At 45.6% G+C, this 12,165-nt stretch overlaps 1 protein-coding gene across 1 annotated transcript in view; it reads left to right on the top strand.

Annotated features, from left to right (window-relative positions):
* Nucleotides 1-2,093: 2,093 nt before the first annotated feature.
* Nucleotides 2,094-12,165, top strand: part of LOC139643710 (ryanodine receptor 3-like) — a 91,884-nt gene continuing 81,812 nt past the window's right edge. The window contains exons 1-3 of the mRNA XM_071518942.1: nt 2,094-2,117; nt 2,223-2,279; nt 8,752-8,871. Coding sequence (XP_071375043.1) covers nt 2,094-2,117; nt 2,223-2,279; nt 8,752-8,871 — 201 coding nt within the window. The remainder of the gene's footprint in view (nt 2,118-2,222; nt 2,280-8,751; nt 8,872-12,165) is intronic.

The raw sequence follows: 12,165 nt of genomic DNA, 5'->3' as shown, positions 1-12,165 counted from the left end.
CCGTCCTCTACTCCTCCGGTAATGAAGCATGCAGCCAGGCTTAATACACCCAGAATTGGGAGGAATTCTGATCTGCCTGTGGGTCAACTGGGCCTCACTCAGGAGCATTCATGACAGAAACTTTCTCCCCGGATGAACTGCAGCAGCCTTCGTTCTTAATGGACTGATCCTTTGACTTCTTCAGAGAGAGACATCCAGTACCTGCATTCTGCTTTCTGCTCTTACACTGTGACATTTGTAGCAGCCGCGAACATACTTGTCTTTTTCATCTAAGGTCTAGCAATTCTTCACTCCGAGTCATTTGGTTTGCCGAGATCGCCATTCCTGTCCAATCTTTGAGATGGATTGCCTTGGCCCATATGGCTGGTGCGGCTCACAGCTGTATAGTGTGAATGTATGGTGATCAGGTAATTAGATTGCCTGCAGTGATTAGACAGCCTGGTTCTGAGGCACGTCATCTGGCACTATCTCTCTGTCACACACACACACACACACACACACACACAACCTGAGAGGATCAAACAGGGCTAGGACTATTGAACCACTGCAGATTAGGTTATCTTCCTATACCTTAGTGATATTTGTAACATTTGTTTATCCGGGGAAAGTTGACTGAGCATGCATGCACTTTTCAACCAATTCCCTGCTTCACATTCATATAAAATTTACACAAGTTACAGTTGAATGATAAAATATTAGTGTACTGTCCACATAAAGTAAAAAAGGGGCTTAATAGTACAAAGTGCCTTAGCAAGGTTGAAACCTATATCCATTATTTATCTTTTTTGTCACCATCTTATTTCAGAGTATACATTTCTTTTGATACTGAGAGGTGGTGTAGATATTGCAGATTCTAAGTTTGGATCTGGAGCACACAGTGTCCACATGGGAAATGGGTATTTAAGATTTTCCCAACTACACACTGTATCTACACCAGTGCGGTCCAAGGCTGCAGCTGCATGCTTTTTGTGCCAGGGACTGGCCACTGATACTGTTCAATAGCGAGCTGTAAAGCTGTCATACTCAGCACCCTAAGCAATGCCTTTAAAGAAGGCTGAAATGTTTAACGGATGTCGAGATTAATTTATGGTGTCACACTGGCCTGGGGAATTTAATGATGTGTTTGTGTGTGTGTGAGTCTCTCTCTCGTGCTCTCTCCATCTCTTCTTTTTTCCTTTCTCTCAGTCTCTCTCTCGCTCCTCTCTGTCTTTGTGTGTGTGTGTGTGTGTGTGTGTGTGTGTGTGTGTGTGTTTGTGTGTTTGTGTGTTTGTGTGTGTGTGTGTGTGTGTGTGTGTGTGTGTGTGTGTGTGTGTGTGTTCTGGGGGCAGCATGTTCAGCAGTTTGCCTCAAGACGAGCATTAGCACTTTCCCATTTACACAGCAGCACTGAGTCATGGGAACAAAGCACTTGCTCTTCTAGTCTCTCTCTCTCTCTCTCTCTCTCTCTCCATCTCTGTCAAAGTCACACCACAGTCTAAGAGAGCATAAAGCTACAAGTTCATGAATCATTCCAACAGTAATCTATAGCCAGCAGAGCATATTTTTCTCCACCAGAACCTTCTGGAACAAACATTTCAAACAGTGCTTCCTCTGATAATAAGGACAATGATATGAAAATATGGCAAAAAGCAATCCACATTTCACACTTATGTAATTGCTCATACAAGTTGATTGAATCTGATAATTGGACAACAGCACAAAGAATCTAATTGACAAATATGGTAAGGTAGGCTGCATGTTTAATGCCACTACCAGTAGAATTTGAAACTTGACAACTTTGGCGGCCCCTTGAGTGTCTTAGCGGTAGTGTTTTACATTACTGTCGCTAAAGAAGTGCCGCTCTCTCACCACATATTCAGTGATACTCTCTTGGTGTGGGACTGGACAGCAGCTGGATCTTGTCTGTGTATTTGTTTCTGTACGAACAAATAGAGCGATTCAAAGTGAAGTCCTCTTTTTGGCTGAGGCTCTATCTGCATGCCTTAAGTCAATCTTGCACATTTTGCGCCAAATTATCCAGGGACAAACATGATATGAATGAGTGAATGATATAATGAGGTAAATATTCTACATGGAGTATGTCTACACCTAACATGACCAGAGGGCATAAACAGATGGTTAGGCCAGTACACCAATTCCCCGTGTTTTAATAGTGCGTCATAAGGGAGGGTGCAGTGTTGGTCTCCTCTCCTCTCCTCTTGTCTCCTCTCCTCTCCTCTCAGGTTACTGCTGTGGATACTAATGGGCTGGGGAAACACCTGGCCTTGTCTGCACCCACAGTGTGTGAGCGTATGTGTGAAAGTGAGAGGAGGTTGAGAGAGGGAGAAAGGGAGAGAGAGCCAGTGGGGGGTGCAACCGCTGCCCAGCTGTATTTTGTTCTGCAGTGCCTGACCAGCTGTATCAATCTGTCCAGACCAAAGTCTCAGTGTGTGAGCCAGCCCCTGTGCAGTGTTGACTGGCAGACAGGCCCCTGGTGCTGATGGAGACGTATTACCCAGAACCACTGTAGAGCGGTGTCACACAGGGACGTGGGCAGGTGGAGACAAGTGCTACGGTCTGCTGTGTGTGTATATGTGTATGTGTGTGGGTGTGTGTGTGTATGTGTGTGAATGCATTTGGCTTTGTTGGCTCCCCTGGGCAGGATCCTCATTCGCTCCCACTCTACCTGCAAGTCTCATCTTCTGCTCTGCTCTGCTCTGCTCTGCTCTGCTCTGCTCTGCTCTGCTCTGCTCTGCTCTCTCCTCTCCTCTCCTCTCCTCTCCTCTCCTCTTTACAATTTACAATTTCCCATTTGGCAGACGCTTTTATCCAAAGCGACATACATATGAGATTTTAATACAACACAAGGAAGGATCTAGTCTTGAGAGAACAACGAGAGTAAGTGCCATAAAGTTCTGGTCCGACAGGACGTAGGTGCTACGAGGCAGTGCATAGAGGCAGTGCATAGAGGCAATGCATAGAGGCAGATAAAGAGTTGTTTTTTTTTTGGATTACACAGTGCATCAGATGAGAAGGTGTTCACTAAAGAGCTGGGTCTTTAGCCTTTTCTTAAAGATTGAGAGGGACTCTGCGGATCGAATGGAGTTTGGTAACTCGTTCCACCACCAAGGAACCACAGAAGAGAAGAGTCTGGAGACTTGGGCCTTGTTGTGGTGGCAGCACCAGGCGCCACTCCTTGGCAGAGCATAGTGGGCGGGAGGGAGCGTAGACCTGAATGAGGGACTTCAGGTAGGTGGGAGCTGTTTTGGTTGCTGCTTTGTAGGCGAGCATCAAGGAGTTAAACTTGATGCGGGCAGCAACTGGGAGCCAGTGGAGGGATATGAACAGCGGAATGACATGTGCTCTTTTGGGCCGCTCTTTTGGGCCGCCGCATTCTGGATCATCTGCAGAGGTTTGAGCGTACATGCCGGGAGCCCAGCCCTCTTTACTCAATCTGTTCATAGCCTATGATGCTACCCCTCCACTCCGTCCCAGAGGGCTGCTCGGTGCCACCCTCGGATCAATTTGCTGTTGATTCACCAGATTCCTTGGCACAGGATCAAGCTGAAGACAGAACAAATCTGACCTCAAAGAGCGAGGGAGCAAACAGAGAGCTGCTGCGGCAGCAGGAGTTGCAGTCTGGATTTTATCACCACAAGTCTTTAGTTTGATGGGATGCTTAGCAACTGCAATTTTCTTCTTAACAGGAGGGAGATGTAATCACCACTTCTTTGTGAACTCTTCGAGACACGGACACACACACTTTAGTGGAACTCATACACACACGTAGGCACATGGACATTCGCACCCTCATCGATGCATGTTTGTGTCACACAGACATGGACACACACACACACACACACACACACACACACACACACAAACTCTTGGTAGTTGTTTGGTTAGATGGGTTCCACCAACTCCAATGTGCCCAGACCAGCAGTAGGAGAATTCAGAGTTGCCACTGTGCCGTGTCGTTGCTGTTCTGTGGGAGTCATAACACTGTACTCCCCAAGTGTTTATTATGTAGTGTTTATTATATTCTCTGTGGCTTTGATGCTTTAACCCTGAACTATCTCGGATGAAAGTAGATGAGTGATGACAGTGTCATGAGTATATAGTGCTGGGTGTAGTATACTGCAAGCCAGTGGTAATAAAAGCCTTAGGGGAGCATTGGGGAAACACATGAAATACTATAGCAATTCAGTCCCCAAACCATCACACCCAAATTCACACTCACAGTGCTCAAAAACAACGTTAGGTTTTGCCTTCCTGCAGAGATGTACGTTGCTCTTTCCCTCTTGTTTCAGCTTGTGCGTGTCTCTGAGATATTATGCGACTTGAGCTTTACAGTAGTTTTTGTGGTGCCTGTAGAACCTGCCTGGAAATACATTGTCAAAACAAGCATATGCAGCTCTGCGCTGTGCATTATAAGGTTTTAAGAGCCCCTTTCCTTGAGCTGATGGTATGCACTGCACTGCACTACCTGCTGAAGTGATGCAGACCTCTCTTCAAACCAAACGCTCAGATACTCCTGACACCTCCTGAGAGCGCATTTGGTTCAAATTCCTTCTATTCCTTGCAGCACTTAAGAGGAAGCTTCCAACAGAATAATGGCAAGCCACGCTCCACAAACCCCGGGCTCCTTCTTTGTAGTCTGGAGGGCTGGAACCGTAAACGATGCAGCAGTTTACATAAAGAGAGTGGGGTGGGCAGGGGAGGGGAGGAGACTAAAGGAGAGAGAGAGAGAGAGAGAGAGAGAGAGAGAGAGAGAGAGATTTGTGTTCAAGTAATTGTACTGATTGGGGCCCTAATGCCAGGAGTATTTCTTCTTTCACTACCTGTCACGGCCCATTACATGCCTCTACAAACTGTAATCACTCCTTACTATCATCAATAATGATTATTTATTTGCAAGCATTTTTTGTCATAGAATACATACAGTTCTTGCCTCCAGCAAGGTCAGTACCGGTTGCTATACTGGCAAGCTTACACTCTCAGGACTTCTGTGATTTGCCTTGGAAAAGCATAAAGTGTCACTAGATTGCTCCTCCAAGCTTAGGTCTGCCACCCCAGTCTAAATTCATGTACAGTTCAAGACAGTGATTGGTTGCTGCAGCCTTGTTGAGGAGACCTTTGGTGTGTCTACCTGTCACTATGCAAAATTCTCTGCCAATGCCATCGCTCCCTTGTGCATCAGGCAAACGTGATTGGCTGAAACCAAGGAAATACCCTGAGCTGTCATCATAGCCCACTCATTGGTATGCTTTTAGCACATCTCACACTAGTCTCATAGGAGCAAAGTGGTGCTTTAAAGTGTCAGTGTCAGATCCTCCTGTGTATACACACACACACACACACACACACACACACACACACACACACACGCACACACGCAAGATGACAAATGCATGGATTCAGAGAGACATAGGACAAATAGAGGAAGAGAGCGAGAGAGAGAGGGAAAGAGAATTATGGCAAAGTCAAACTCAATGTCAAGTTGCCCTTGGAGACTGGCACATTATTATGAAAGACGGTTCAATGAATCATGTTTTCTTCACTGCTATCTATATGGCACTCTGATTAGGCTTGACTTTTCATTAGTGCTGATGATACAATACAGAGATCTTTGCATATGGGCAGCCAAAGAGAGCAGAAATCCCTCAAGTAGGATGTTTTCTCCAGCTTGTGTAAACTGACCCATCCCAAACTGAGGGGAGCACTGTCTTTCCTCCCAGCCGGGCCGACATCACTTAGTGCTCCACTTTATGAATGATTGATAGCAGTGAGTGCCCCCCCTCCTCTGTGGCAGTCAGGTACGACAAGGGATGAGTGAGTGAGTGTGTGTGGACTGGGGGAGGGAGTTGGGGAGAGAGAAAGAGAGAGAGAGACGGGGGACAGGGCCAGTCGTGGGCCAGACAGAGGTGGGGACATGAGAGCTAGCCTCTCTGATTAAAGTGATGCTTGTGATGTGTGTGTGATTGTTTGTGTGTGCATCTTGGCACTCAGACAGGCAGGAATGCGATGCGTGGATCGATACTGGCCTTATATGGTCCAAATCAACCCTGTACATGCTCCCCCAGCAGGGACACTGATTGCATGTCCCAGTCCAGCCAAGTGTTGATTCGCCATAGTGGGCTATTCATTTCAATCTGCATCTGAGTTGAATAACATTTTCATATCGATCCAGGACTGTTAGCATTATCCAATATCTCTCCCATAATGGCCCCATGAATGGCACAATCAATTGCAGCAGTCAGCATTATGTCCAGTGGATCTGCTCCCTGGGTTGCACAGACACATGTAGCTAAAGCATACAGTCATTGCACACAGTATTTTTATATTTTGTTCCTTGGGGAGGTAAAAGTCAGCGTAGACAACGGCTTGTAACATGCTCAGAATTACGATCTCCTCCCGAGCCACATCTGAGGCACATATGAGCATCGACTTGAAATAATGTGTCACGCGTGTGTTTGAGGAGCCTGGGGCTTGTCACAGTGGCTCTCACACAGCATCCAAACACACACATGCACATAATTATGTATCCTCTCTCTCTCTCTCTCTCTCTCTCTCTCTCTCTCTCTCTCTCTCTCTCTCTCTCTCTCTCTCTCTCTCTCTCTCTCTCTCTCTCTCTCACTCTCTGTCGCTCTCTCTCTCTCTCTCTCTCTCTCTCTCTATCTCTCTGTCTTTCTTTCTTTCTTTCTTTCTCTCTATCTCTTTCACACACACGCATACTGCTGCACTGTAATGGAGTGCTTTGCTGTTACTACTACTACTGCTGCACTCTGCTCTCAGCACAATCCCCTTACATTAAATAATGCAGCTGGCTATTGTGCAGAAGCAGCCTCTCTCTCTCTCTCTCTCTCTCTCTCTCTCATTCGCTCTGTCTCTCTATTTCTATCAGCCGGCATCAGCATATTCCGCTTGCTCCGCTATCTTGAAGAGTAACTAGGTTCAATTCAGCATTTACAGGGCCACTACTATAAACACAATCAGCCTATTTGCACAACAGTGGCATCAGATGTTTGTTTTCAGCTGTCACGCTCCCACAAGAATGCGTATTGGGGAGTTGCTAGCTAGCACAATTGGCTTTGCTCAAGTATATAATTGCTGCAATATACCTTTACAAAGAGAGAAGCCCATGGCTCATCTCCATTAAAGATTAATGACATTTATTTATTCAGAATTCCTATTTATGACTCTCTTTAACCTAAACATAGTGTAGAACAGCTATGGATAATGTTATCATAAATCATTGATAAAGTGCTTATGATTCCCTAACCAAGACCTTCATTATCTATATGCTGACGGCTGATGGCACAATTATCATTTAATTTTTGAATGCAAAGTGTCAGCTGACAGCCAAGATTAATAGAAAAAATATTGAATTTGTCATAGGGTTGTGTTTAGTTTCTTGTAACGTGTTCAGGTTTTTTATACTCAAATACTGGACATGCCAAGGTATCGGTTATAGCAAAAAATATTTAGCCACCAGTATAGTCTACCTACCACATTTAGGGTTTACATTCCTGTTATTCTCTGCATATAGCCTAGATCCAAATCCTAGAGGTCTAACAAGATAATATACCCCCACATACACATCCATGTAGACATACATGTAAAAAATCCACAAACACACACACACCATCTCTTAATAGCTAATACATTATAGCCCAAGCCATACAATGCCCATATTTTACACAGACACATGCATGCATTTACCGTTATTTCCTTCTAAACCTGGAACACAATTGCTTCAACCTCATTTGTCCCACATAAATAGTGTAAATAGCCTGCAGGAGGTTGCGCTGACTCAAAGGGATCAGCTTTGGATAGTTTCTGTTTGATCATCACATTTAGGGGAATACCCCCAATTAACTTGGCACAGGGAGAAGAAAAGCATAACTTGTGTAGGAGGGAAAATATATGTTTCTTCATTGATGTTAACTCTTTGTGGTGTGCTTGAGTGCTGAGTTTTATCTTTGATATTTTTGGTACTGTGTGATACAGTCATGGAGCATTAAATGACAACGTGATACTTTATTGATCTTCGTAGGGGAATTCTACAGAAAAGCACCCTTGGACCTGCCAGGGATTCAATGTCTTGCTCAAGGACACTTCAGCAGGATGGATGCTTGCCGACATAGGGGCTTTAACCCGGGCCTCTCCCTATTCACTACACCACCCTGCTGCCCATATTGATATAAGAAGATATAAGAAAACTGGTCATTAGCATAGATACATATTCATACCAACATTCCTAGGGTTTCAAAATTATACAATATGTAAAATGACTATCATTTGTATTATACAAGTCAACTCATTGTTTCTGGTTATAGAGTTGCTTTCTCTTGTGGGAGAAAGTACCTCATTAAGGGTGGAGGGAAGTCAATATAAGGTGATAATGACACTGCTATCAGGACATAACAGTGGCTGTAATGTAATGATAAGCTTTGGAGTTGTGTGATTGTATTCTGCCAGTCTGTGTTTCCATCTCCCAGTGTCCTTGTACAAATGTGGGGGGGTTGATAGCCGAACAGTTTTAAGGCCTCAGCCACACAACAGTCTCCCCTGATGAATGGGTTTGGTTGGGATTGTGTGTGGGAAAATTGGGGTTCTCTCTGGACATGACGCACAGACTCAGAGAACACACACACACACACACACACACACACACACACACACACACACACACACACACACACACACACACACACACACACACCCACACACCCACACACACACTGAAGTCCCTCTGTTTTGTCTTGACAGGATGATGAAGTGGTGCTCCAGTGCGTGGCGTGCATCCAGAAGGAGAATCGCAAGTTCTGCCTGACCGCTGAGGGGCTCGGCAATCGGCTGTGTTACCTGGAGCCCACATCAGAGGCAAAGGTAGGCACAGCGACTGCTCCGTGTTTGTTTTTCTTTGATCGAAGAGCTGTTCAGCGCAGCACAGAGATGCATATTAGTGGCGTGGGCTGTTTCTGTTCAACTCCTTGATCAACAACGACAAACATCATCTACTTCATTTGACAGAGTCGGCTCTCCGTGCAATTATGTAATCAACTTTGTGTGACGCGCGTGCACACACACGTATAATCATCAAACTTCACATGAAGCACAATATGCAGGAAAGTGAACAGGATGAAAAGATGCATCCGCCCAGGCAAGAGCTCCATGGAAACCAGATATCCATTTACTTCATCCTTGTTAAGGTCCGCCAAACAGTGAAGACACCCAGAGAGGCGCAGAAAGCTCGGCGCATCATCAAAAGCAGAAACAACGGATCACAACCACCGCAGTCTGCTTGATGAGCCTGTCTTCCAAGAGTTCAGGGACGCCGGTGCATCTCTGTGGGCGCACCGTGAGACAATAATTCCCAGAAATTACGCCCCTGGTCTTTTTTGATGGATCGTTTCATAAACAGTTTGCGCTGTTGTTGGCTGTAATTGCCCACAGCTTTATTGCAGCTGGGCAGCTCTGTTGGTGCTGACACGCATTTGCCGGTTTGTGCAACTAAGTGCAAAGTTTTAATGATGACGGATGAGTTAAGTTTTAATTATTTGCCTTTGTAATCAACGGCTTGGCGTCTTAATGCATTGTAGCCTAACAGGTCCAAATTATGCAAGCACATGCACAACCTTTTTTCCTTTACGTTTGATCTGTTATTGTACAGAAAGTCAGTAAGTGATCCAGATATTAGGCAGAAGTGGTGCAAATATCCGATTGATGATTGGCTGTTGGAAAGAAACGTAGCAAGCTATTCTCGCCTTCATTGGTCTCTGTTGCCCTGCTGCTAACCTGGCATCACTGTTTTCCCATAGCAAAGCCTGCTGACAACGATGCCTAATTGGCTTTTTCCGCATTGATTGTTCTTTTAATCATAATCCATTAGCATTGTCTGAGATTAATTTCACTGCAGCTTGGATGCCAGGCACGTGCATACAACACAACACAGAGAAAGGGAGCGCATGTGTAAGACAGAAACGCTGTACAGGGAGAGGGAGGGAGATGAAGAGAGTGAGGGTGTGTACTCTCGGTGTTTAGTATCTTCTCTCCTTTCAACACCCCCCTCCTGCTCTCCTCCAGCTCTCATCGAGGGGGGTGGGCGGGGGGCGGGGTGGTGCAATAGGAGGGAAGGCTTCCACCCCACATTGGATGGTAATTATACCTGACAGGTGTGATGGATGTTCTCTCCGTCTGCCACTTTGTCTTCATTGCCTGCCGTTTTTATGAAAAGGCATCACCCCCCCTAGGGATCAACGATGGAGAGGTGAAAAAACCCAAGATGGCAATTTAGGAGTGGGCTTGGAGGATCGACTGGGATGCTCCCTTTCCTTGGTGAGCTAGTCAAGTAATGGAGCACAGAACCAGGAAGACAGGACGAGGTTGATTTAAACTGTGCACAGTTTAAATGGCGACATCAATCAGCCAATGAGCAGCTGGTTGATTGTGATATACGACCAGCGGCTCTCGCCTGTCAGCGACTCAATATTATGACCACTGGAGAGTGCATGCCCCCATCCCATAATGTCAGCGGTGTTGTGTCTGTTTTTGTGTGTATACGAATCGAGAAAGTATTTTCTTCATTTACAGCTGTATTAGCATTGACCTATTTGCAAATAGCTTGCTTTGATTCTTTTTCACCCCCTTCAACTAACAGTAGTGGTTCCTCCAATTAAGCTGAAAAGGAATGGCAAATTACAAGGTCACGTCCCCGGGGTAATCAGTTTTAACCCTTGTTGACCTTCTCTCTAGAGAGAGAGAGAAACATGATCCAGCGATCCCCTCTCCTGAGTCCTACACTTGGTTGGTACTGAAACAAAAAGCAGAGCGTGGACAAGCCGCTGTGTCTCCCTGCTTTGCCCTGTGAGACTGAGGACACCCAAACGGGGCTGGACTCTCATCGGCCCCTCAGGCTCTTCTAGCCTTTCTCATTACCAGCCCAGTCTTCAGCACAGCTCCCTCCCTACCTACTGTTACAGCGCTGCGCCTGAGGAGGGCAAAGGTCAGCCGTTAGTCACCCAGAGAGATGAGGGTGTGGCCGGATTGCTTCCTACCAGACCCCTTATTACGCGTTTCTCCCCAGTGGCATGCCTGGAGAGAAGGCTGGTGCAGAGGCATCACTGACTGAAGTCGTTCCGTTGCGTACAGATGGAGAGAGAAGGGGGGGTGTGGTGTACAGGATGTTTCAGCTCATTTCTAAATTCTGTAGGATGGGAGTGTCCATATGTTCGTTTTTTGAGCGCATGCCTGACAGAAAGTGCTCAAATGAGACATCTGGCATCAAAAAAATCTATATCTTACTCCCAAAATAAAACAAGCCATTTAAGATGTTGTCAAAATTAAGTTGCTGTGGCATTTGGGACTGCGTCTGTACTCTGCAGCTGGCCCATGAGACAATCTGGAAAGAGGTTCTTGGATTCCAATATACTGGCATGTGTCGCTGCAAATCAAGCCATCTCTGTTTGTTTTTACTGCAGCATTTCCACTGTCCCGCTTGGAGCATCTATACTTCAACATAACTTAGATTTTAATCATCAAATTTCCATAGCTACGCAGTGGAAGCAGCATTTATTTCCATCCCGCTGATCTCAAACATGAATTAGTGTTGCTTTAATCCAAAACTGGGTTGTCTGAAGTTGGCAATTGAGGTTAGATTTACCTGCGTGAATGAACCAGTTCAGGAGAAGTTGAGATGCTCAGTAAGGAGGCCAAGGAGCGTGTTTAGGTTGGCATCATTTATCTTGTGGCCATACCCCACAATATCTCCGTCCCTGCCTGCCTCATTCTGTCAGCAAACTGCCCCTGTCCTCCTGTCCCATCCGGTCCTGTCCCGGTTTGGGATGAGATTTGGCATCTTCTACATTTTTCTAATAGCACTCCAAGACGTCCAAGACCTGGCTTATCTGAGAGCTAAAATGCTGCAGACTGACCTGAGAGCACTTAATCTATATTTAAAGTACCTTTTAATGAATATCATCAACTCTATTAAGGCAAACTTGGTTTAAGTGCGGTGAAAATGCAGCAGTCAGCACAGATTTTATGGGTGGGCGTCTAATCAGAATATCCTGCTGGATTCAGCGAGTAGTTTCCATTTTTCTTGGTTATCTCTGGATGTTTTGCTTACGTTGCAAATAATACTTTACCAGCTGAATCAAAATCAATGTAGTTGGAAGGCCGGAG

This window comes from Centroberyx affinis, unplaced genomic scaffold, assembly GCF_046629955.1.
Source record: "Centroberyx affinis isolate AG114_WGS23_722 - 3 ecotype Tasmania unplaced genomic scaffold, CSIRO-AGI_Caff_v1 ptg000646l_1, whole genome shotgun sequence".
In the NCBI taxonomy this organism is placed as follows: domain Eukaryota; kingdom Metazoa; phylum Chordata; class Actinopteri; order Beryciformes; family Berycidae; genus Centroberyx; species Centroberyx affinis.
Note: the sequence above shows the minus strand (reverse complement) of the source record. Positions and strands in the feature narration are given on the sequence as shown.